Raw genomic sequence first — 21,615 nt, 5'->3', positions numbered from 1 at the left:
AAGGCACTCTAGCTGATCTGTGTAATGCAGTCTATGTTTGTGACTGGCAACTAGAACTGAAGAAACCTTAAACTCAGACTTCTGAACAAAGTAGAAACGCTGTATTTTATAACTGCAGTAGGGGAAGCGCTGAACATTATAAAAAAAAAGCAAGGGAACAAAATGCAATGTACAAAATGTCCGTATAAAGCTACTGACTCCTTAGAGCAGCCTGTGGCCACCCTGCTGCTTTTGATGAGTATTGTATTGTCTATCATATGGCCTTGTTGCATGGCTGTCATTAAGGCCATTATTCATACTGTCTGAAAACGCATTTCCTATTATATGGCGGTTTTTTGTTTTTCTATTTAAAATTAGATTTCGCAGACTTGTTGCCACTTCTTCAGCAGAACGCTCCCTTTCACAGATCTGTAGAATGGGAGAGAATGGACACTAGTAATTATTAGCAGCATTCATTTTCCTAAGCAGTGGAAAGAGGATCCTCTTTAAAAACCACAGCTGTATCAACAACACCTCAATAATTCCTCAGAGAATGGAATGTATGTGAGAACACTGTAAATAAATCAGAGTTTATTCCTAATGTGGATTGTGGATTTGTAGATTATTTGTTGAAATGCATTAATATAGGTTTATATGCGGAAGTGCATCTAGCAGGAGGGATAGTTTAAAACATTTTCAGCATTTTGTATCACTTTCCCTTTAAGGTGAAGTTTAGCTTCGATTCTAATGGTCTTATGTTTAAATACATGTTAAGATTTTTTTTTTCTAAAACAACAATCAAGCTTGAACTTTCTGCACATCCATATGATTTATTTGAAGGAAGACATTGCGTTTTTACTATTGCAGTGTATTTGGGTTTTTTTGATAAAAAAAAATGCCAATGAAAGGTGGCGATGGATTGTTTTCAAAATTAGAAGCTACAGTATCAGATACACCTTTAAAGTTGGTCGTCTGAACCTGCAGCTACAGTATAGCCAAAAGTTTTGCATCACCCTATTGAATTAACTAATTTTGCTTCATAAAATCGAATAAAATCTGCTGAATAATGTTAGGTTAACATATTGAATTACATGTTAAATCGTGATTTTCCATATACTGTACTTAACAAAAAACTGACAAAAATGAAAACTGTGACATTTCTAAATCTAACATGAAATACTGTACTACTATTATGGTAGACTTGTGCTATATCATTTTGTAGTTTCTTTGATTACATGAAGTTAAATATATGATCTAAATTATGTTCATGTAGTTTTTTTTTTAACATTTTTTGTCTCAATCCTAATGTTCTAGGTGATGCAAAACTTTTGGCCATAGCTGTAGACCTTATTTAATCACAATTCAGCTCAGTTTGACTCAAATGGCTCCTCAGACACCCGTCTGAATAACAGGGATGGGCCTTCTGGTCAGGATGCATTGAGGTGCACTGATGTAGAACAGGGTGGCCTTGCATAGTGTCCTGAGAAAACAGCAAATGGAAAACATTCACAGACATTATGTAATTGGACCGTGTGTATGGGCATATGTATTTATCTGTCAGTTTTAAACAGTGAATATTCTCTTAAACAAGCTCACATTAATCATCACTAAGCACATCATGTGCCAGAAACAATGGTGACAATCAAAAGCAGATGAGCAATGTCCCAGATCATCTTTGGCATTCAGTTTGGCTATGATGGTCTGACAGACAGTACTGACAGTGACAATATAGATGATAATTTGTCTAAAAACTACAGATGTTTTTTTAGTAGATTTCTTATGTTAATAATTATAAGCATCCGATGACTTGAACTTGCGGAATGCTTCTTGTGGTACCAGCATATTATTTCTGTAGCTTTCTATTTCAGACCGGGTTGGTATGAGAGTTAGTGCTTCTCTCTTCTGTTTAGAAACTCACTAAAACTAGCTGCAAATGGTATCATTCACCTTTAAATTATGAGTGTTTCTTTACTGTGTTGATTTGATGCGGGACAGGGTTTAATTGTACTCTTAATATATTGCAGTTTAATTTCTTGTATTTTGGCAAACTAATAGCATAAGAATAAATGAAAATGTAACTGAATTTATATTATAAAAGCTATCAAACTTGAAAATAAATCTGCGTTTGTTCCAGAACTGGTGATCGAAACGTTTGTCTTCAGTTACCTGACACCTGTTATCATCACATGGGTGGTATGTGTTCTTTTGATCCACTGCTGTTTGATCATTAAAACAAACCCTGGTGTGTAAGCAGGAAGCAACACATCAACAAGCTTGCTTGTTCTAAGGTTATCCACCCAGTTCCAAACTAGTTTTACCTGATGCTGTAGCTTAAAAAAAAAAAAAAAAACTAGTTTGCTTCCTATCTTGGATAAATACAGACTGTGGTCATGCAAAGAAAAATAAAAAAAAAATCACTACAATAGGTTCTGTTGTTCAACATTTATACTAAATACATACCAGCTGCTTGCTGCTCTACATCAGAGTTACTAAATGAGAATGATTACCTATTTTAATTGTTTCCTTGGATAAGACAATAAAAGCTGAATTACTGCAGAAACAACCAGATCTTGTGGGTGTGTGTTGAAAACAATACATTTTTTGTGTGCTGAAGATGATATAGTAAATTTACCAGAAAAGGGATGTGATGGAGATGGGCATACTGGACATTATGTACGCCCGACTGTCTGTCTGTCTGCCACACATTATGTACACGCGACTGTCTGTCTGTCTGAAACACATTATGTATGCCTGACTGTCTGTCTGTCTGCCACACATTATGTACGCCTGACTGTCTGTCTGTCTGCCACACATTATGTACGCCCGACTTGCTTCTTAAACTTGGTGATGAAAGCAACGGTTCCTGCAGGTTGTAAAACCCTGATGATCCAAGCTGGTTGTGACAGTGTGCATATGATGCTCAAAAACTGATTTAATTTTCAACTGTTAATCCGGAAATCACACTACCGCCTTCTGTTCATTTTTATAATTGTCTTAACAAAGGTTGACAACCAACCCAAACATATTTAATGACTTGAATGTAAATAAATGAATACTTTTTTAATGGAGATGGAATGTGCGTGGTCTTTCTGTGCAGTAAATTACTTTTTCTTGTTTACATTCACGGTTTACTTGGCAACGGTTTACTTGACTTCATCTAAGCCACTTACTAAATAGTCAAAATGTCCTTTGTTTCTGTGGATATCATATTTTTTTGTATTAGTGTTTGCATCTTAAATTCCCAATGATTGTGTCTCAAGCAGAATAGTTTTTCTTTCACAGTTCTTTCACTGTCTTCAATCAAAAACAAATGTTACCTGTTTTACAGCTCCTCTCCAAGCACTGGCAGTTGTTTAATCTACTTGCTAACATAACCATGAAATCGACAAAAAGAAGTGGACCTTCGATATTCCCATTAAATCCTACAGCTCACCATTCTATATAAGTACCTTATAGAGTTATGTTTCTCTGTTGTACTGTATAAGCATTAATGTTCAAGTCAAATTATATAGTGAGCCTTTTCTGAGTATATTTTATATATATTTTTTTCTGTTGTTTGGATCCTTAAGTGCCTTGCTTTGTGTTTGCTAACTATATTAAACAGTGTTGCTTTTTCATGCACTGATATAAGTGGATGATGTACTTTTTATATTCCTCACGAAGGTGTGATTCTTCACAGGTAATGTGTTTAAGGCTGTGGCTATACATACATTAAAATGTAAGACATTTAAGTAAAAATGTGTGATTAATAATACATAATAATCATATTCATATTTTACTTTTGTATTCACATTTTACATTATTTATTCCATACAGTAGCCAATTGGTTTACATTATAAAAAGATAATGCAAGATCCTCATGAAACAAACATGTGTTATATAATATTAAAGACATCAAAGTATATTTCAGGCTCAACTAGCGTGTGTTGTTTTTATTGTAGGTTTTACATCTTGAAAGATGGTCCCTTTTCTACATCATTGTGGATCCCTCTTAATTGCCTTGATATGTTACTTAATGGGAGCAACATCTTCACTCAATCTTGAGGACCCAAATGTATGCAGCCATTGGGAAAGGTAAGTCATATTTGGCACTTATAATTATACAGATTTTTAGTTTAGAATAAGTATGCAGTTTAGTTTTATGCTTGGGCTTTTTTAAAGTAGGTTCAAGTTGAATACTGTCTCTGTGCTTTAATGTGTAAGACATTTGTGTATTGTATAATGATGCGTTTTGTGCCCTTTATCATAATCAGCCATCCTTATACAAATTGTAATCATTACATAGTTTGCAGTATGACTTATATTAAGGTATTCCATAGAGCATGTGATACCCCATCCCTTCAGTTGCCCCAAAGGCTTAGCTATTACATCATTAAGTGGCCTTGTTGTTAAAAAGTCTTGAGTTTTGAGACCACACACATTTGGTATCAATACATTCTAGTAACTTATTCTGCTATTTTCTTCTAGTTATTCTGTTACTGTGCAAGAGTCCTACGCACATCCATTTGATCAGATTTACTATACCAGCTGTACTGACATCCTGAACTGGTTCAAATGCACAAGACACAGGTGAGAAATGGAAAAGTTTCACGTTTAAGGAAGCGCGCTTGCTTTTTGTATTCCTTGTCACAGAAAAGCGAAAGGATAAGTGTTGTGGTTTTCTAAAGATAGTATATTTAAAAAAAACTACAAAACCTCAAAATAGTGCATGCTATTTTTATAATAATGTTGCCTACAAAGAAAGGTTATCAAAAAAAGAACATCACTGCTTTTTTGTAAGCTGTGTAATATTCTAACTCATAAATTCTAACTGATGAGTTCACCGTTTTTCCCCATATGTATTTGGGTCTTTACTGTGCTTTACCATAATTCAATTCTTTACAATTTTATTACTATGCTGGATAATGTTTTTGACTGTTTGCATGGTAAAGCTTTATAAGGGACCCCAATTGCCAGAACAAATGTTGCGCAGGCAAAATGTTAGCAAATTGGGGTCTGATTTGAGGCTTATGATGATGAGGTTAAAAAACATGGGGTCAATTGCAGCATATGAGTGATTTAGTCCACGTCAAGTGGACTAAAATATGGACTAGAAAATCCTGCATATCTGTACTAATTTAATCCTGATTACAGTGTGCCATATAGATGATCCCAGTAATGGGTTTAACTGATCAGAACAAGGTTAATGGGGACTAACCTACAGCTGAACCTAGTTTTGCATCACCCTGTAGAATGAACATATTTTTCTTCATAAAGTCGAGTAAAACCTGCTGAATAATGTTATGTTAGTATATAAAATTACATATCACTTTGTAGTTTTCCATATACTTGACAAAAAACGGATAAATTGAAAAATGTGACATTTCAATCTAATAGGAAACACTGCACTACGTTATAGGTTTCCGGTAGACCTCTGCGATATCATTTTGTAGTTTCTTTACTGCATGATGTTGAATAAAATATCTATATTATGTTCATATAGGCTTTTTTATTTATCTCAATCCTAAAATTATAGATGTAAAAACACTTCTTTACTAATCCGATATGTGGAATTCAGTGTCAGATAAATATATAAAGGGATCCCTGTACAAAAACAAAGATGCATTTTTATTACATCAAACATATTTTAGTAAAAATAAATGTCTTTTTCGTGCGCATTTCAAACTGGCGGATCTGACTGTACTTGCATTTAAGTTGACACTGCTGCATAGGCACAGAAAATTTTAATTGTGTGATAATGGACCATTAGTTGTTTATAGTTAAAGCATATTAACTGAAATTGTATTGCATTAAACTGAAAGCGGTATCAAAGTTTATTTAAAATGTAGGGCCTATATATATTTTGCATGACTTTATTCTCACGGATCTGATTGCCCGAACGTGACGGACATATGAAATGCACTGAATAAAGTTTTCAGATGTACTTGTCATTTTAGAGGAAAAATGCAGGTGTCTCTGCAAACACATTTAAGCACTTAGGACAAGCAAGCAAACTAAGTTATTCTCATCCTTCACAGTATTGTTAATCCACTTGAACAGGATCATCACAAACGTGATTTGATACGCTGCAATCGGGATTAGAAGGTGTACTAACTTTAGTCCAAATCAAGTGAACTAAACCTGCTTAATCCACTAGTTAGACACACTGAGTGGACTAAATTTGATATGCTGGAATTGACCCATGAGCATTATCATTTAAGTAATAGCCTTATCAGGTCCATTAAACATCCTCAACCTCACCTTGGGAGGTCTCATTTTAATGACGATATTATCTTGGGTTTGGATTGCATGAACAGAAAATGGTGTTATTACATTATCTCGTACAGGACTGGGTAATGCCCTTTGCTTTAACGTATTTCTTTTTTCTGTTGATAGAGTCAGCTATAGAACAGCCTATAGGCGAGGAGAGAAAACAATGTACAGGCGGAAATCGCAGTGCTGCCCTGGATTTTATGAAAGCAGAGAGATGTGTATTCGTAAGTATCATTAACACTCTTAAAGAGGAAAGTAAAATGAAGATCATTATCCCTTAGCTATCCTGCTGCTAGCATATTATCTATGATAGGAATGCCTTAATTCATCAGTCACTGAAAGTAGGCAATTCATTCCAAAATGTGTTGAAAATGGCGGCACTTTACCGTGTCATTTTGTCTTCAGGAGCTCTTTTAAAACAGCAAAATACCCCAAACTTGGAGCACCAGAGGCTGCTAGACAGTATGGGGGAAATTCTTAAAAGTCATATAATAGAATTGCACCTTGCCATTGCTTGTTGCCCCAAGGGCTAGAGAAATGCAAACAACAAGGAAATCAATATGAATACAGTGCTAGTGCCTAACTGTCAACACCAGTTAAACAAAAACGAAAGGAATTGGGTGATACACGTGGAATAATCTAGTTAGACAGGTAGAATTATAATGTGGCCAAATGTCAATCTTTGTTACCTGGCAAATGGTATTACCTGGCAAAATCAAATCACATTAAATACAATTACTAGATACCCAGTAAAAAAAAAAGTGTGCAAGAAGACAGAACAAAGATAGAACTGGTTTCAATCCTTAAAGCCTTCACCACATTGCCTTTGAATTTATAGAAGCACACTGAATGAAATATTATTATTATTTATTTATTTGGCAGACTTTGAATATATCGGTATAAACACATTGAATTAAATATGGGTTAAATTAGCCAAGTAGATCAAATGTATAAGAGCAATTCTAATTGGGTCTTTTGAGGACCAAGGGAAGGCAGAAAGATCTAATTATAGATCTTTCTATAATTAGTGATGCTGTACATACATATGTCACACTTTTTGCATACAGTATATCTACAGTGTAGAGAATGGCTTACCTAACTTATATCAACTTATAGAGTTGTTTTATTTAAACCATGTCCCAGCTTTTGTTTTCTTCACGTGGGCTGTCTTTTACTGATCTGAAGGTTATAAAAACCGTACAAACTACACTTGAACAGCCAACCATTGATTCAAATAATATCTTAGCATTACTTGGTTCTACTCAGCCTGTATACCGATATAAACTATGCATGGAATTAGGAATCAATTATGTTTTGTATTGGTTTTTGGATTATGAAAAAGAAAGACTGATTGGAAAACCTGTTGCATACCTTGGAAGCCCATTCTTGGGGATATTAGTCCGAACTGTTCAACTACCTTAAAGTGGACTGGACAAGAGAATTATTGTGTTGTTTTTCCTTATTATTGTGTGACTTGAACAAATGCAGATGTTAATGCAACCGGTTTATTTATGATTTATTAGAAAAAAAGCCATCGAAGTGCCCAGCATTTTCCTTTCGGACAGGGAAACGTCACCACCGAACTATGTGTTGAATCAATGTGACCTGATTCAGACTGTAATTCTTTCCTGAGCCCCCTGCCTGTTATTAATCAAACCTCTGTCTGGATGAGCTAGAGATTGATTATACTACATTTCCTGATTTCAGCATTTAGTTCAAATATTCACATGGTAACTGAAAGCAGCTGTATTGTAGCTCAGGGTGAGCTGGATGCTCTTTCTTCTGTGTGCATTAATAAACTATCAATGAGCCTTCTTCACTCACACAACATTAGAGTTAAAAGGTTTATTTTGAAATTCTAGACAAATTTAGTTTATTTTTATTTATTTTTTTACAAACAATTAATGCTACAAACATTGCACTGGAGCAAAAGCTTACTAAATCAATCCCTGAAACTTTAATAAAGCTGATGAGTCTGATGATGTCTGTGTTATGACAATACCAACACAGATTGTTATAATAGGTAACTGTACTAATGCGAAAACCAGGGACCAACCATAAACATGTTCATTTCATAGCTGGTCCTTTATTAACAAGCAGTGTGCAGTAGTATCATGCAGTTTAGTAAGCACATCTTACTATTTTTGGCAATGCTGAGATTATTTGATAAGTAGACTCTTTCTGCCATTCACTTTAAAAACTCAAGCATTATGAAGGCTCTTCAGCTAGTTAATTAAATGTAGGACCTTAAAGGAAAAAGCAAAGCACTTGGCACGTTAAAGCTTTTGCTAGAGGAAGCATTGAGGAAGCATGTAAGAAGCATTTGTGCACTTTTAGACAACCTTATTCCTGACTAGTATAAAAACATCCATCTGGTGTATCCTTGCACAATCATTCAATGCACCCTGTAGTTATAACTTAAATGGAAGTATTATTGTTGAATGTGTAACCTCTGATCTGAACTGGTTGACCTCACAAACTGAAAAGACATTCAGTTGTTTCCTCACAGAATTATTATTTTTTTGTTATCCCACAATGAAACGTTATAATAACACATGACATGTATTTCACTAGCCTAATGAATTGAGCAATAAATCATGACCAGTGATCGTGATGTATTACATTGTGAATGGAATCTTTACCCGGTAACTTTTTTCAATAAAATAGATGAAAGCACTCTTCTTGAACTGTTTTTTTTTTTCATCAAACCAGTTCACTTATAGAAAGGACCATATCAATTGTGAGCTTAAAAAACAATGTGGTGTTCTCTGTTATTTTTTCCTTATGCATGACTCAAGTGATGTAATAGATTTGAATAACGGTATGTCTGTCCTTTGTGTTATATACATCAAAATACAAACAAATTAGTAGGATGTTACGAATACAAACTGTAATTAGAAGTGATTTAGATATAATTGAACTCAAAATAAAACTGACTAGATCCATTGTTTCTTTTAAACTAAGCAGTGAGGAATTTGGTTTGAGCCATTTTCCAAAACTTAATTCACCCGCTGTCCCTGGACTCCACTTGAAACACGTGTCGAATTTTGATAAGGGAATCTTGGTGGAACTTATTTCGAAGTTATAACAAAGTCATATTTAAACTATTTCAAAAGCTTATTCTGTAAATAAAACATACAAGAAATACCTCTGAAACTTTTGTACCTGCAGCACATATTTTAGTTTTTTTTAGTTTTTTAAAACTGATTTCAAACTTTGCACACACTTTGAAATCTGGCCATAAGAAAATAAAAAAAGGATAAATTACACTTAGGTGGTGTCAAATTGTCCAGTATTAGAGCAATAAGTAAAAATACCAAATTCATACAACTTCAAAGGTGTTAGCTTTGCTGTTGAGTGTTAATAACAACGTCAAGTAGTGTTCCTGAGACGTTATCGTGTGACAAGAGATGTGTTTGTGTGTGTGTGAAGAAATGTAATTTGACCTCACTTTCCCTTGTTCTCTCTCCCTCGCTCTCTCTTCCCTGTTGCAGCTCACTGCACTGAAAAATGTGTCCATGGCCGCTGTAGTGCTCCCAACACCTGTCAGTGTGAGCCTGGCTGGGGTGGACCCAACTGCTCCAGTGGTAAGTCCTCACCTGCTCTTGTCAGTCTTGCCTACTTTTCCATCTGTGCAGCGGAGACAGACACTGAACATCATTGTAAACTGTGGATCTATGTGCATTCGTCCTTTTTTCATCCTCATCATTTTTTAATAATAATAAAAGAACGATAAATAGCCAAACCACGCTGTTCCAAATTAGAATGGTTTTGCTAAACAATTGCAGAGCTTGATTTAAGGAAAGTGATTCTCTGAACCCAGCTGTTTAATTTAGGTCTAAACAACAGTTTTTATACAAACCCCTGTTTTCAAGTCTCACGTTGCAAAACCTAATAAAAGGGTCTTTGTTATGTCTGAAACTGTAAGGTCTCTAAGGATTAACTAAAAGCCTGTGTTGTTTTAGTAGGACTGAGTAGCAAATTTGACCTGGAAAGAATGGTTACACTCTGGTATTGTTCTCCTGGCTGGAATTTGGAAGGAACGAGGATTTTTGTTCACATGTATTTCAGACACTGGCTTTTGGAACTTGTCCAGTAACCTGACCGGCATAAATTAGGGAAGAGGACACTTTCATTTCATTTTGCAGCCAGTTGATCCTATTGTTCTGGCTGTTTCACTAAAGGAAATAAAGTAACTAAATTACACCGCCTCTTTGTTTTGTTAGAGTAAAATGGAAGGATTTTAGACTTTTCCCACTGATTTTATTCGAGTTTGCATGAAAAAAACAACATTTTACCTAAAGATTACTGCGTACAGCATTTCAGCACTTGCCAGTGCAAGATCCTTGATTACAATTACAGCAGTCTTCAAGACCTTAGAGACCAAAATAGAGAGTGTATTGTGATTCCATTCCCTTTGAGCAACAAGGTGGTCCTAGGTTCAGAGTGAGGGCATGAATCAGCAAGATTAATCCACTTGCTTGTATTTAAGACATTGTTGCCATTGTTCAAAGTTATTGTGCGCAGGTGCTTGCTCACGTTGTGCTCTGTTCATGTTTCACCCGCAATTAAAAGTAATCGTGTCCCTCATGCAGTATGCCAGAGAGATGAAATGGAGATATCCAAATACAGATATCACCTGCTGTGGAGTTTTTTTGAGCCCTTCCGCCAAAATTGAGAACTCTTTATATAATACCATTAAGTTAATACTTTGTGTGTATTGTGTTTCTTACTATTATGAGATATGTCATCTTGTGGCTGTTCAAACTAAGAGACAGCATAAACAAAGGTTTTATTTATTATAAACAACAACAAAAAATGTATTGTACTCATGAACTTCTATCAAACACACAAAAAGTGTTGTGGTTTAAAGCTATGCCAAAGGATGACAACTATGCATAAGATATCAACTGACATTTTGACTCAATTGGTTGATTTATCATAAGTGATTTATAATCTTATTGACATATGCTTAGTGTTCCGCATTTTTGGTTTTTATCTTTAAAAAAAAAATCCAGGAATTTTTCAGAGTTTATTTTACATATATACAACAGTTGTCTTGCAGTTTTTGGAAAGCGTAATATTAAGATAATACGACAAAAACAACTTGTTATTTGTTCTAGTTGTAATCACAAGATTATGATTGCCCTTTTTAGACAGGCCCTCGCTCCCCCAGTTCTCAACCAGATTGTGCAGCATTGTACATAACACAGGGTGTTTATTTCAGAGTTTTCAAATCTGCTGTCTCATAGAAAAAAAGCAGTATTCAAGATGTTCCAAAAAAACAGATCTGGGCCTAGTCTGCCTTTGGCCTGCTGTACCCCATCTGCCAACACTGGAGCCTGGTGTTTGGGTTCCTGGGCTGCTGGAGGAGCCACCCTTTCGAAGCTGTGGTAATTGAAGCCTACTTCTTGGTGGTTAAAGATCCCATTCCACTTCAAGATGAGGAACTATACACTCAAAGAAAACAATCACACCATCACAACATACTACGCTTCTTTAGATATGGGAATTGAAGGATAGCTTATGTTGAATTAAAACAATGTTAGGCAGAGAAAATTGCCCTAATTGCCTTTATTGCCCTTGGTTCAACTACATCACATTTGTATATTACTTGAAAGAGGTTTTGGAACAGGAATTGCGTATCAAATATTAACACCCTCCCCCACACAGTCGCATATTGCATTTCAGCACATATTAAACATCTCCAGTGAATTCACCAAAGGCTATGTATCATTTAGCAAACCCAAGCATTTTAAAAGTATGGTGTAGAAAATGGAGAGCTTTATAATGACCCTGTGCTGTAAAAAAATAAATGTTGAAATAATTTCATTCATTTACTGCAACTTATGCAAAATCTTTTTTTTTTATCAAAGTTTTACATGGTAAACATGCAGATTTCACATGAGTTTCGTATGGTTCTACCATTGTATTTACCATTTACGATGTGTTTTAATATGCTTAACCATACCTCTTTCTTATGCTAGTCTAAGTTGTACCTTGCTTTCACAAAAGTGTTTTTTTTTTTAGCTGTGCATCTCAATGACAGTCAGCTCAGTATTTTAAAGTATATCTACAGTAGAGGATATCCCCAATAAAGTCCACAGGCATACTTTATTCATATCACAAATGAGAATTTAGAAATAACCCAATTAAGAGGTTTGATTGTTGTAATGAAGATATATTGACCCAACACAATACACAGATCAATAAGAGCTATCCACTGACATGCTTAAGGACATCCCCTAAAGCTACTGAACTGAAACCTCTATCAGAACCTGTCACTATCACTCTGTCTGATTGTCTGTGAAGCTGTACACAATGGAAACAAGTGTAAATCATGTGCAACGCTGTGACAAAGATATCGAGAAGATATTTTTAGGTAATGTGCTGAAAACCTGGGATGGGACAGTTATGACGGTGTTTAAACCCCTCCCCCCGCTCCCAAGAAACAGAAAAAAACCCACAAACAAAACCTTGTATTTTTTGTTCAAAACATCCACAGCAATAAAAATAGCATGTTTTTCCATCATTTAGTTTCTTTAGAAACAGGATTTTAAGGATTAAAACAAAGGTTTTTTTTAGGATCAGCTGAACATGTACCTGGTGTATAAACCTTCAAGACCACAAAGATCACTTCTTCAGATGAGAAGTGGAAACTGAAGGTAAAGTAAGTTCCATATACAGCTGGTATTAGTTCAGCCTCAGAAAAAAAAGACACTCAAAGGCAGGTGTTCTATATATCCACAATGTTTTACATTTAAATTACTGTGCACCAAGAAAAAGAGGAAGCAGTTTTTGCACTGAAGCACTCCTTTTTTTTCTCAGTTTCAACCCACTTAACAGGGAAATAATGTCTAGGTACCTACATAAAACGTACACCATATGTTTCAATTATAGCTTGTCAGTTTGCAGGTTGCTATTCTGATTTCTCTACTCTTGGTGCAGTTGTTTAGTTTTTTCTGCCTGGCCCTGATTGGATAGCTGATTCCACAACCTACTCAGCATTGATTGGTGATTGGTTGGGCGCTGTCAGTGCGCCACTAAATGTGCTTGCACTGGGTTTTTAATTTCATCAGACGCGATTGACTTTAACCACTGCGTTTGCGATTGCACTCATTTCATCAGAGTAGAGCCCTAGGAGTTCTAGTTACAACCTATACAAAGTTTTTCTAAAATGTTGCCACCGTAAAAGTCCCTTCTCGTCAAGAGTTTTTACAAATTCAAATCCTATTTTGTGGATTTCATTTCTAGTTTTTCCCATTCTATTAGTTTTGCATGCACTTTTTGGAAGAAACACCAACTAATCTCAATCAGTCTTTATTATCAAATATATGTACAGGCCTCTAAACCAAATTGACAAATGTTTTGGCTATTAGCTTAATAACAATTATTTATTCTAGTTTTACCTCAGCCTTTGCTGTGGACTGGCACAGACAGCAATTTGCCAACACTGAACCTCCTCCACAAATTCCTTCACACGGGTTTAGATTGCACTGGTGAAAACAGACAGGGACAGGACTGTTTCTATCATTTTTTAAATAGTATTTTTGTACACAAAGCCCCTTTTGAGGTCAGCATACTGTGAATCCTTTCCATGTTGCCATGTCCATTAACAAAGAGTATCTTTTGAACCTTTTTAATAATGAATAAAAAATAGTTTTTTTTTAATTGCAAAAGAGACCAAAAGTCTAGTACCCAGTCCATTTGAACAGCTGTGTTTTCTTTTAACTAAATGTAAAACCGTGTCCATATTGGGCAGTATTATGCTAGCTAATAGCCAATCTTATAAAGAGGCCTAGTGGAATAATGTAGAATGTGGAATGCAATATGACTCTGATTCCTTCAAAACACAGAAAACCCAGATTCATAGTTGTTGTCAGTTCATGGGTCAGCAAATCTTAACAAAAAGGTAGCTTTTTGTTTTGAGTAAAAAAGGAAAAAAAGCCTTTTATTCTGTGCCCAGCCCGAAAAGAAAAGAAATGAAAAAAAACGCCGCAGGCTACAGACTTTTTCATGATTTAGAATGCAAACTGGGCTTTAAAAAGAGAACTAAATCCTCAAAAGGAAATCGAATTTCCACAGGCTGGGCTCTTCTTTAAGGGCTGAGTTTTGAAGCATTCCAAATTACCAGCTAAAATGTACAGTATGTATTGGTTCTGCTTGCACCATTAGGTGTCCTAAAGTACAAGATTATCAAGCTGTTTATTTAGTTCTTAATGACCTGTTGATTGAAAGTGCTTAGAGTAGTAATGTTAGACACAGCTTGGATTTCAGTCGAAGAAAAGGCTATACATTCAGGTGCATATTTTTAAATTATTACCATTGCCAGCTGCTGCTAATATTTCTTGCTCCACTTGAAGCACTGGCATTTGATGATCTTTACAGTTTCTAAAATGAAATTAAAAACCAAATCATTTAAAACCCTCCAGTCCAAATGGATAAAATATTAAATATGTTTATTTGACTTTTATAGTTTATTAAGTATATTAAGGTTACATTTCAAGATGGCAACAACTCAAAAGTTTTTCCTATATTTATAATGCGATACACAGTGCTTGGCTAAGTAAATTTGATAGTTTCTGATGAAAAACAGTAATATCCAATTTTTTTTTTAAATTACAGTAAGATCCTATACATCAAGAACTATCACGATTATCTAGTGGCTTAATATAACCTTGTAGTCACAGTAAAAGCATAGTAGATTTACTATACTGTATAGTAACAGCATGGAACTTTATAGGCATGCATGTTTACAAACGGAAGCATTGTAAAGCATTGTCAATTATAGTAGATGCTTTGTATATAGTAAGCATGGGAAAAGCATGGTCAACTTTATATAGGTTAAGGATAAAATATGGCTTAAGCATTTACGATGGACTGATTATTGTGTTTTTTTTGTTTTAATGTTCTGCATTTAGTGTTGTTCTTGTATTTAGACTGCTAAGGACTTTATCTTAGCATGATTTCTCATTTTCAAGTAGCCATGTCACCCATGGTAGTGCAGATTCTGGGCGGGATTTGGGCTAGGGTGAGTGGGGTCCGTACCCCTGGACTCAAGACAAAAACGGGCCATGAGCACAAAGGTCTCCTCCCACTGCTCAGCTACGCAGGGCCATTGGAAAGTAGAGTACGAACCCACAGTGGGAAGCTGCAAACTTCTGTTCTGGAACTTTCTTCATAAATGTACAGCATTTTATTTATGTTTTACTTTTTTGCCTTTTGTGCTGCATCAGATACAGTCAGTGTTATGCAGTGTGAATAATACTTGAGAAATATAATAGAGGATAAACTCCAGGCAAGGATGCAAAGGGTTTGAATCTGTGTACATCTGTGAATGAGATTTGCTGTACATTTGCTGTAGTGAAGGGACACTGTGCTCAAAGTATTACGAATAATGAAGAAAATGCTGTCAGAAAAAAAAAACCACACACACAAGATTTCCTGTGAATCACCCTGAAACCTTATTACCATGCTTTTTTATTGAGACCAATCAGATTTTAGCTATGCTGTTAAATGCTTCCCTCCAAATCTATTAAAATTAAAAAAAAACAGTAAACTGCTTATATTATTAGAACAGCCACACAGAAATGTTTGCTTTCTATATACATTTCATGCCTTAATTACTGTAACTACAAATGAGCTTTCACTGAGGAAAAAGTGAAAACAACAACTGTTTTCTCACACTCTATCACTCCTTTATTTTCATATGCATTTTCAGAAGATGGAGAGACACAGAGTCTACCAGTCTAACCAAGCTGTTTCTTTATATAAACACTGCTGTGCATATCACCAGAAACTGCAGATACTGGGCAAGCCTAATGAGTGGAAATGGACCAGGGTATTAGTGTGTTATTTTGCTTGAAACCACACGATATCCCTCCTCTATAGATTATGATTACAGACATGTGTCTGGTTCCCACATGCTTGGTTTCTGTAGAGTGCTGGTTTGGAAGGGTGATATTAAATGTATGGAAAACAACATTCCCTCCCCTGGTTTGGATCTGCCAGGCTAGCCCTGTCTGAACAGCTGGCAGATTAAATTACCAGGGAACATGTTTTTTTATAGTTTATGAAATAACGTAATTTTCTTGCGTGCCTGTGATTAGTTTTTAACTTATTTGTAATGGGAATTGTGTATAAGCAGTGGTGGCTCGGGACTTTTTTGACAGGTGAGGCACAAATCACAACCCCCCCTAAAAGTAAATGTACTTTGTTTCATATATGCCTCCACTGAGAACATTTTAATACATTCAAATAATAGACTGCAGTCGCTGTGTACGGAAATGTGTGTTCGTAAATAATACAAAATAATTTATTAACTAGTTATTTGTGAAATTCAAGTTGTAAAAATATTTTCAAAGTTTCAGAACATTTATTTCTTTATGTATACATTTTATGAAACAATGGAGTATTCATATTTAAGAGTAATGCTATATGCATACATGCCAACAGTCCCTATGGTTGATGCACAGGAAGAAAGTCCAGATGTTTACCCATAGAAAAAAAAATCATTTATGCTGCACAGTAGAGTTAGTGAAAACCACACGCTGTGCTCTTCATGCAGCTGACACATCTGCTGATCACTAACTTATACAAAGGTAAGAACGCTTCATTATATCTATTTTTACTGTCATGATGGTCGTGTCATGTTGAGTTGGGGGGGGGGGGGTGGGGGATACGTCTATTATATGATAATGAGCGTTCTTTGCGTATGACTCCTCCCATGTGTATGATGTGTATGACCCCCCCCCCCCCCCCCCCGGAGACGAGCGTCCCACTGAACAGTTTCCAAATGTTGGCAAGTATGTATATGTTGCATACGTGTGATATCTATATAAGGTATTTTACTTTATCACAGCTGTGAGTTTCATAGAAGAAAAACAACACATTGATTAAAAAAATCTGTTTTTTCTTCAGCAAAAGAGACAAATGTCAGGGCTTGAATTACTGGGGGGCTGGGGTTAGGGTCGATCACTTTAAGTATCGCAAAATAGGTTTTATTTCCAGATTTCCTTTAACATGTTTTAAGCCGACAGGTAACACTTAAAACAGAAAGGAACCTGTTAAAAACGTGTTAATTGTATGATGACATTTCCTGCCTTGTCTTTGCAGTTTCAGTACCAATCAATGATAATGAGAAAGCGACTCCTGACAATCTGAAAACTTCTCTGTGCATTTTACACAGGTTAATGCTTATATTAAGGAAGATTAAATAGTATTCCTTTCAGAAGTAAAGAAGTGACAACATTTAATTTGATCAGAAAAGGAATACGATTGAATCTTATTACACCTTGATCCATGTCTCAGCCTATACTGTTGACTCAAAAAAATAAACTCCAAGCAAGATCAGTAAAGAAATTAGCCTTCGTAAAATGCGTAGTTATCTAATTTAGATTGTCAGAAGATGATTTCTCATGATCTTTGATTGGTACCGAAAAATTGAATAGGCAGGACATTTCATCATGCAGTGAACACGTTTTTAACAGGTTCCTTTCTGTTTTAAGCGATGCCCATCAGCTTACAGCATGTTAAAGGGGGAATTTGGAAATACTATTCTGAGAAAATTAAAGGGTTTGCCTACGTGGATTACTATTTACAATACTTAATAACTACTTCAGAAGGAAATTCCTGTTTCTGCAATCAGGGCAGCTTCTAAACAAAACTCAGAAAAGCTGATTAGTGGGCTTCATTTATTGCACAGTCAAGCGATAGGATATTTAACACATTTCATTGCCTTTAATAGTAGTAGTTCAATAGTAGAAAGTGGCTGAAAAAAAATCCTAGTATCTATTAATCACGGCACACTAATATCCAAGCAGGAATTGCAATAGAAAAAAAATACAAAACAAATACCATGCCATTTACATGGTAAGAAATTCAGAATTAAAAAAAAAAAAGATTCTATGGAGTAATCGTTTTATAAATTGAGATACATAATGCTTTCATACAGGAAAGGCCTGGTTTGCAGATTGGACTGGAGGATAGCATAGAAATAGCGAAGGAGCGAGATGTAAAGTAGAAATCAAAGAGAGAAGATGCAGTTTCTTAGGCAGAAAAAGGGACTAGATTTGCATCTGTAATCAGCAATAAAATAGAATCTCGGAATTTGATATTATTGAATTGCTACTGTGTAATGTAATAACTATACTTGCTGTGCAAAGTTTTTGAAAGTAAAAGATTCCACTCTGAATATCACCATGAGTCTCTGCATTCACTTTCAATATGATATTAGATCAAACATTGCCAAAGTGAAAATAAAAAACCCTAGAGCTTCCCTGTAGCTTGGAAGTTGAAGGTTATTCACAATATTTCCATGCTGTCCCAGGTTAAGAACTTAAAAATATGGTCACCTTTCTACTACGACTACTACTACTAATACGAAGAAGAAGAAGAAGAAGAAGAAGAAGAAGAAGAAGAAGAAGAGGAGGAGCTGTTTTCCTCCCAGCAACTCCAGTTATTGAAAGAACCAATTCTAATGCCATTATATGATTGTGTTGTGATATACAGCACAGGTCAGTTGAATATTTAAAAAGATGTAACAAAGGCAATCAGGAGGGGTTGTCACTTTTCTTCAGACCATTCCCCCAAGGCCGAATCCTTTACGTTATCTGGGCCGCATCTTACAAAGGTAAAATCATATCTCCAATGCATCATAGGGTGTTTTGTTTGTGCAGACCGAATGACTATCACCTCAAATAATGCATAGCCCGAGGAAGCACACTGGACTTTTAACCAGTTGACAAGAAAGTAGGTCTGTGTTTGTTGTCTGGCTTCTCTGCCGCAGGAACAGTTCATAAAAGAACAATGAAAGTCAGTCTTTAGGAGAGAGACAAAAAAATCTTGAGTCAACATCAAATCTTATCAAAATTCCACTACATAGGGCAGAGATTGCATGTGTTCTGAACACATGATTATCACATTATCTAACCCAGCTAAACCTAAATTAAGAAACCCATTGGTTTTTAATACTGCATTAATAATAATAACTTTAGTTTGAAACAATGGGTCATTCATTTCTGCGGCTCAGTGTAGTGTGGTAAATTTAACAAAATCTGAAGCAAAGCTGACTCTTCCCATTAAGATGTCAATCAAAGTAGTGTACCCAAGATTTACATACAGTATAGAAGCATCACCTTGCCTTTGTCAGTCTTTGGAAATAGGACACACTCTGTTTGAGGTGCACCCACTTATCTTAAGTCTTTGCTTGGTTTTACATTGCTTGGGAACCATTATAGGTTGAGTATTCAATTGATGCATGATACAAGTAGTAAGATAAATGTATCCCTTTAAGCACCAGACATATTTGGTCTATCAACAGTTTCAGTGAAACCCTGTAGAAGCATAGAAATACCAAAATGCCAACAGTATATTTAATATGTACTAATCTGCTTTATTAAATAGATTTATGTTGGAGTAATAAAGTTAATTGAATGTGAATGTCTATAGTGCTTACTATTTTTTAGAGGGGGTTGATGCTAAATTTGTTTGTCACTCAACAATTTTGTTAATAAACATTCACTGGTAACTCAAAATATTTTGTACATTTTTACAGGTTTAACTTTTAATGACCAGGGTCTTTAATAGACTTATGAGTAACAGCTGTTAAGCTTTTACTAGACAGATGCCACCTTTGAATATAACACTCAAGGGGCCTCGCTTACGAAAGGGCACTAAATGTAGCTGTAACATGCACCATAAAGCAGTGAACAGAAGCAGCCCTCCACAGTGGACAGGTAAAGGCAACGCAAACTAAAACTGCATGCAGAGGAGTTATAAACTCTAGTGGAGGAGGTTGTTTTAAATTATAATGCCTTGTTTGGTCCAGTGTTTTATTTAACCACTAAATTTTGTACCAATGTAATAAACTATAAAATAAAATCTAAGAAATTATAACATTAATTCACGTTTATTCATGCTTAATATAACCTATATGAAAATGTTAATGAAAGTAATGCCTCCATGATGCCAGATAGATTTCAGCCCAGAAAAATAGATTTAAATAGTGTGTTTATCAGTAGTTAAAGCCTGGTTTCCAAACAAACTAATTATCGCTCACTTGAAGGTGCACACTGCGATTATCGCCCCTTAGTAAATACGGTGTAAATGAAGCTCATTTCATTATTCAGAGCAGGGTGCCTCATTTAAATACATTATCATGCATTACCATACAAATCACATATTCATTCTGATTACCATAGTGTGGCACAATAAAATCAGCGAGCACCATTATATGCCCACTATTTGGTGCGATAATTAATAAAATTGCAATAGTAAATATGGAAATCGTGAACGTGCACACTAATGATGCACCATAATGTTTAGTGCCCTTTCGTAAATGAGGCCCATAAGTGGCAGTGTTGTTGGAGTCGGAAACGGTCCAAGGTTCCAAGGTTTAGTAAACCAACGAGACATAAAAATACATTTTTAGTTTCAGTTTAATGCATGCAGCTACAACATTATAACTAACTTAAATGTTAAATATACCTGTGTTTAATGGTCCTGAAATAGAGTAACCTACATAAACTGATGGTCATATGGCAAAAAAATAACTACAATAATGCTACTAATGGTAATAAAAGAAAATTGAAAACTAGATCCTCAGAGATGCAGTATCTTATGTCAAGTGATACCCACCTCCTAACAATGGGATTTGGGAAAATGAAGACAAATTTTTCTTAATGAAATTAGGAATGGCAGGGGTCATTTAGGTTCTTGAATTGAGCTGTGACACCAGGGTTAACACCCCTGCTGTTTGAAAAAAATGAAATGAGATCTTCAGTTTTTACGGCACTGGTTGACTGGCCCTCAACCACCAATGCCACTTCCTACAGTGTCTGGTGTTTTGTGGAGTTCTCTTGGTATCTATCTTCTCGGAAATGATGAAATCCGAATCAAAGATGGTACAGTTAGGCTGCGGGCTGAATGACGTTGGCAAGACAGAATCTCTGTAAATAGCTGAGTTATTTCATTGTGCTTGTTGTTGAAAAAACTCTATTTTTACTGGTCATTGTATTTATTTATTTTTACATCACAGCATGTGACAGTGAACACTGGGGCCCTCACTGCAGCAACCGCTGCCAGTGTAAGAATAGAGCTTTGTGTAACCCCATTACTGGGGCATGTATCTGCTCTCCGGGCTTCAAAGGATGGAGATGCGAGGACAGCTGCGATCCAGGGAATTATGGGAACGGATGCCAACAGAAATGCCTGTGCCAAAATGGAGCTACCTGTGACCATGTTACTGGAGAATGCAAGTGCCCTCCTGGGTACACTGGGGCCTTGTGAGTAAATACTTAACTACTCTGTGGTGGCTTCTGAAGATCATGCCCTTCTCCCAAAAAACTCCCAAAATGCATGCTTTTTTTTTTTTTTTTTTTTTTT

At 35.6% G+C, this 21,615-nt stretch overlaps 1 protein-coding gene across 1 annotated transcript in view; it reads left to right on the top strand.

Annotated features, from left to right (window-relative positions):
• The window catches only part of LOC131736868 (multiple epidermal growth factor-like domains protein 10), a 65,255-nt gene that overhangs the window by 10,397 nt on the left and 33,243 nt on the right, over positions 1-21,615 (top strand). Inside the window, exons 2-6 of the mRNA XM_059022345.1 lie at positions 3,921-4,053; positions 4,447-4,548; positions 6,355-6,455; positions 9,726-9,818; positions 21,269-21,515. Of these exons, the coding sequence (XP_058878328.1) occupies positions 3,938-4,053; positions 4,447-4,548; positions 6,355-6,455; positions 9,726-9,818; positions 21,269-21,515 (659 nt within the window). The 5' untranslated portion in view covers positions 3,921-3,937. The remainder of the gene's footprint in view (positions 1-3,920; positions 4,054-4,446; positions 4,549-6,354; positions 6,456-9,725; positions 9,819-21,268; positions 21,516-21,615) is intronic.

Source organism: Acipenser ruthenus, chromosome 1 (assembly GCF_902713425.1).
Source record: "Acipenser ruthenus chromosome 1, fAciRut3.2 maternal haplotype, whole genome shotgun sequence".
NCBI lineage: Eukaryota > Metazoa > Chordata > Actinopteri > Acipenseriformes > Acipenseridae > Acipenser > Acipenser ruthenus.
This window is presented reverse-complemented; position numbering and strand designations above follow the sequence as displayed.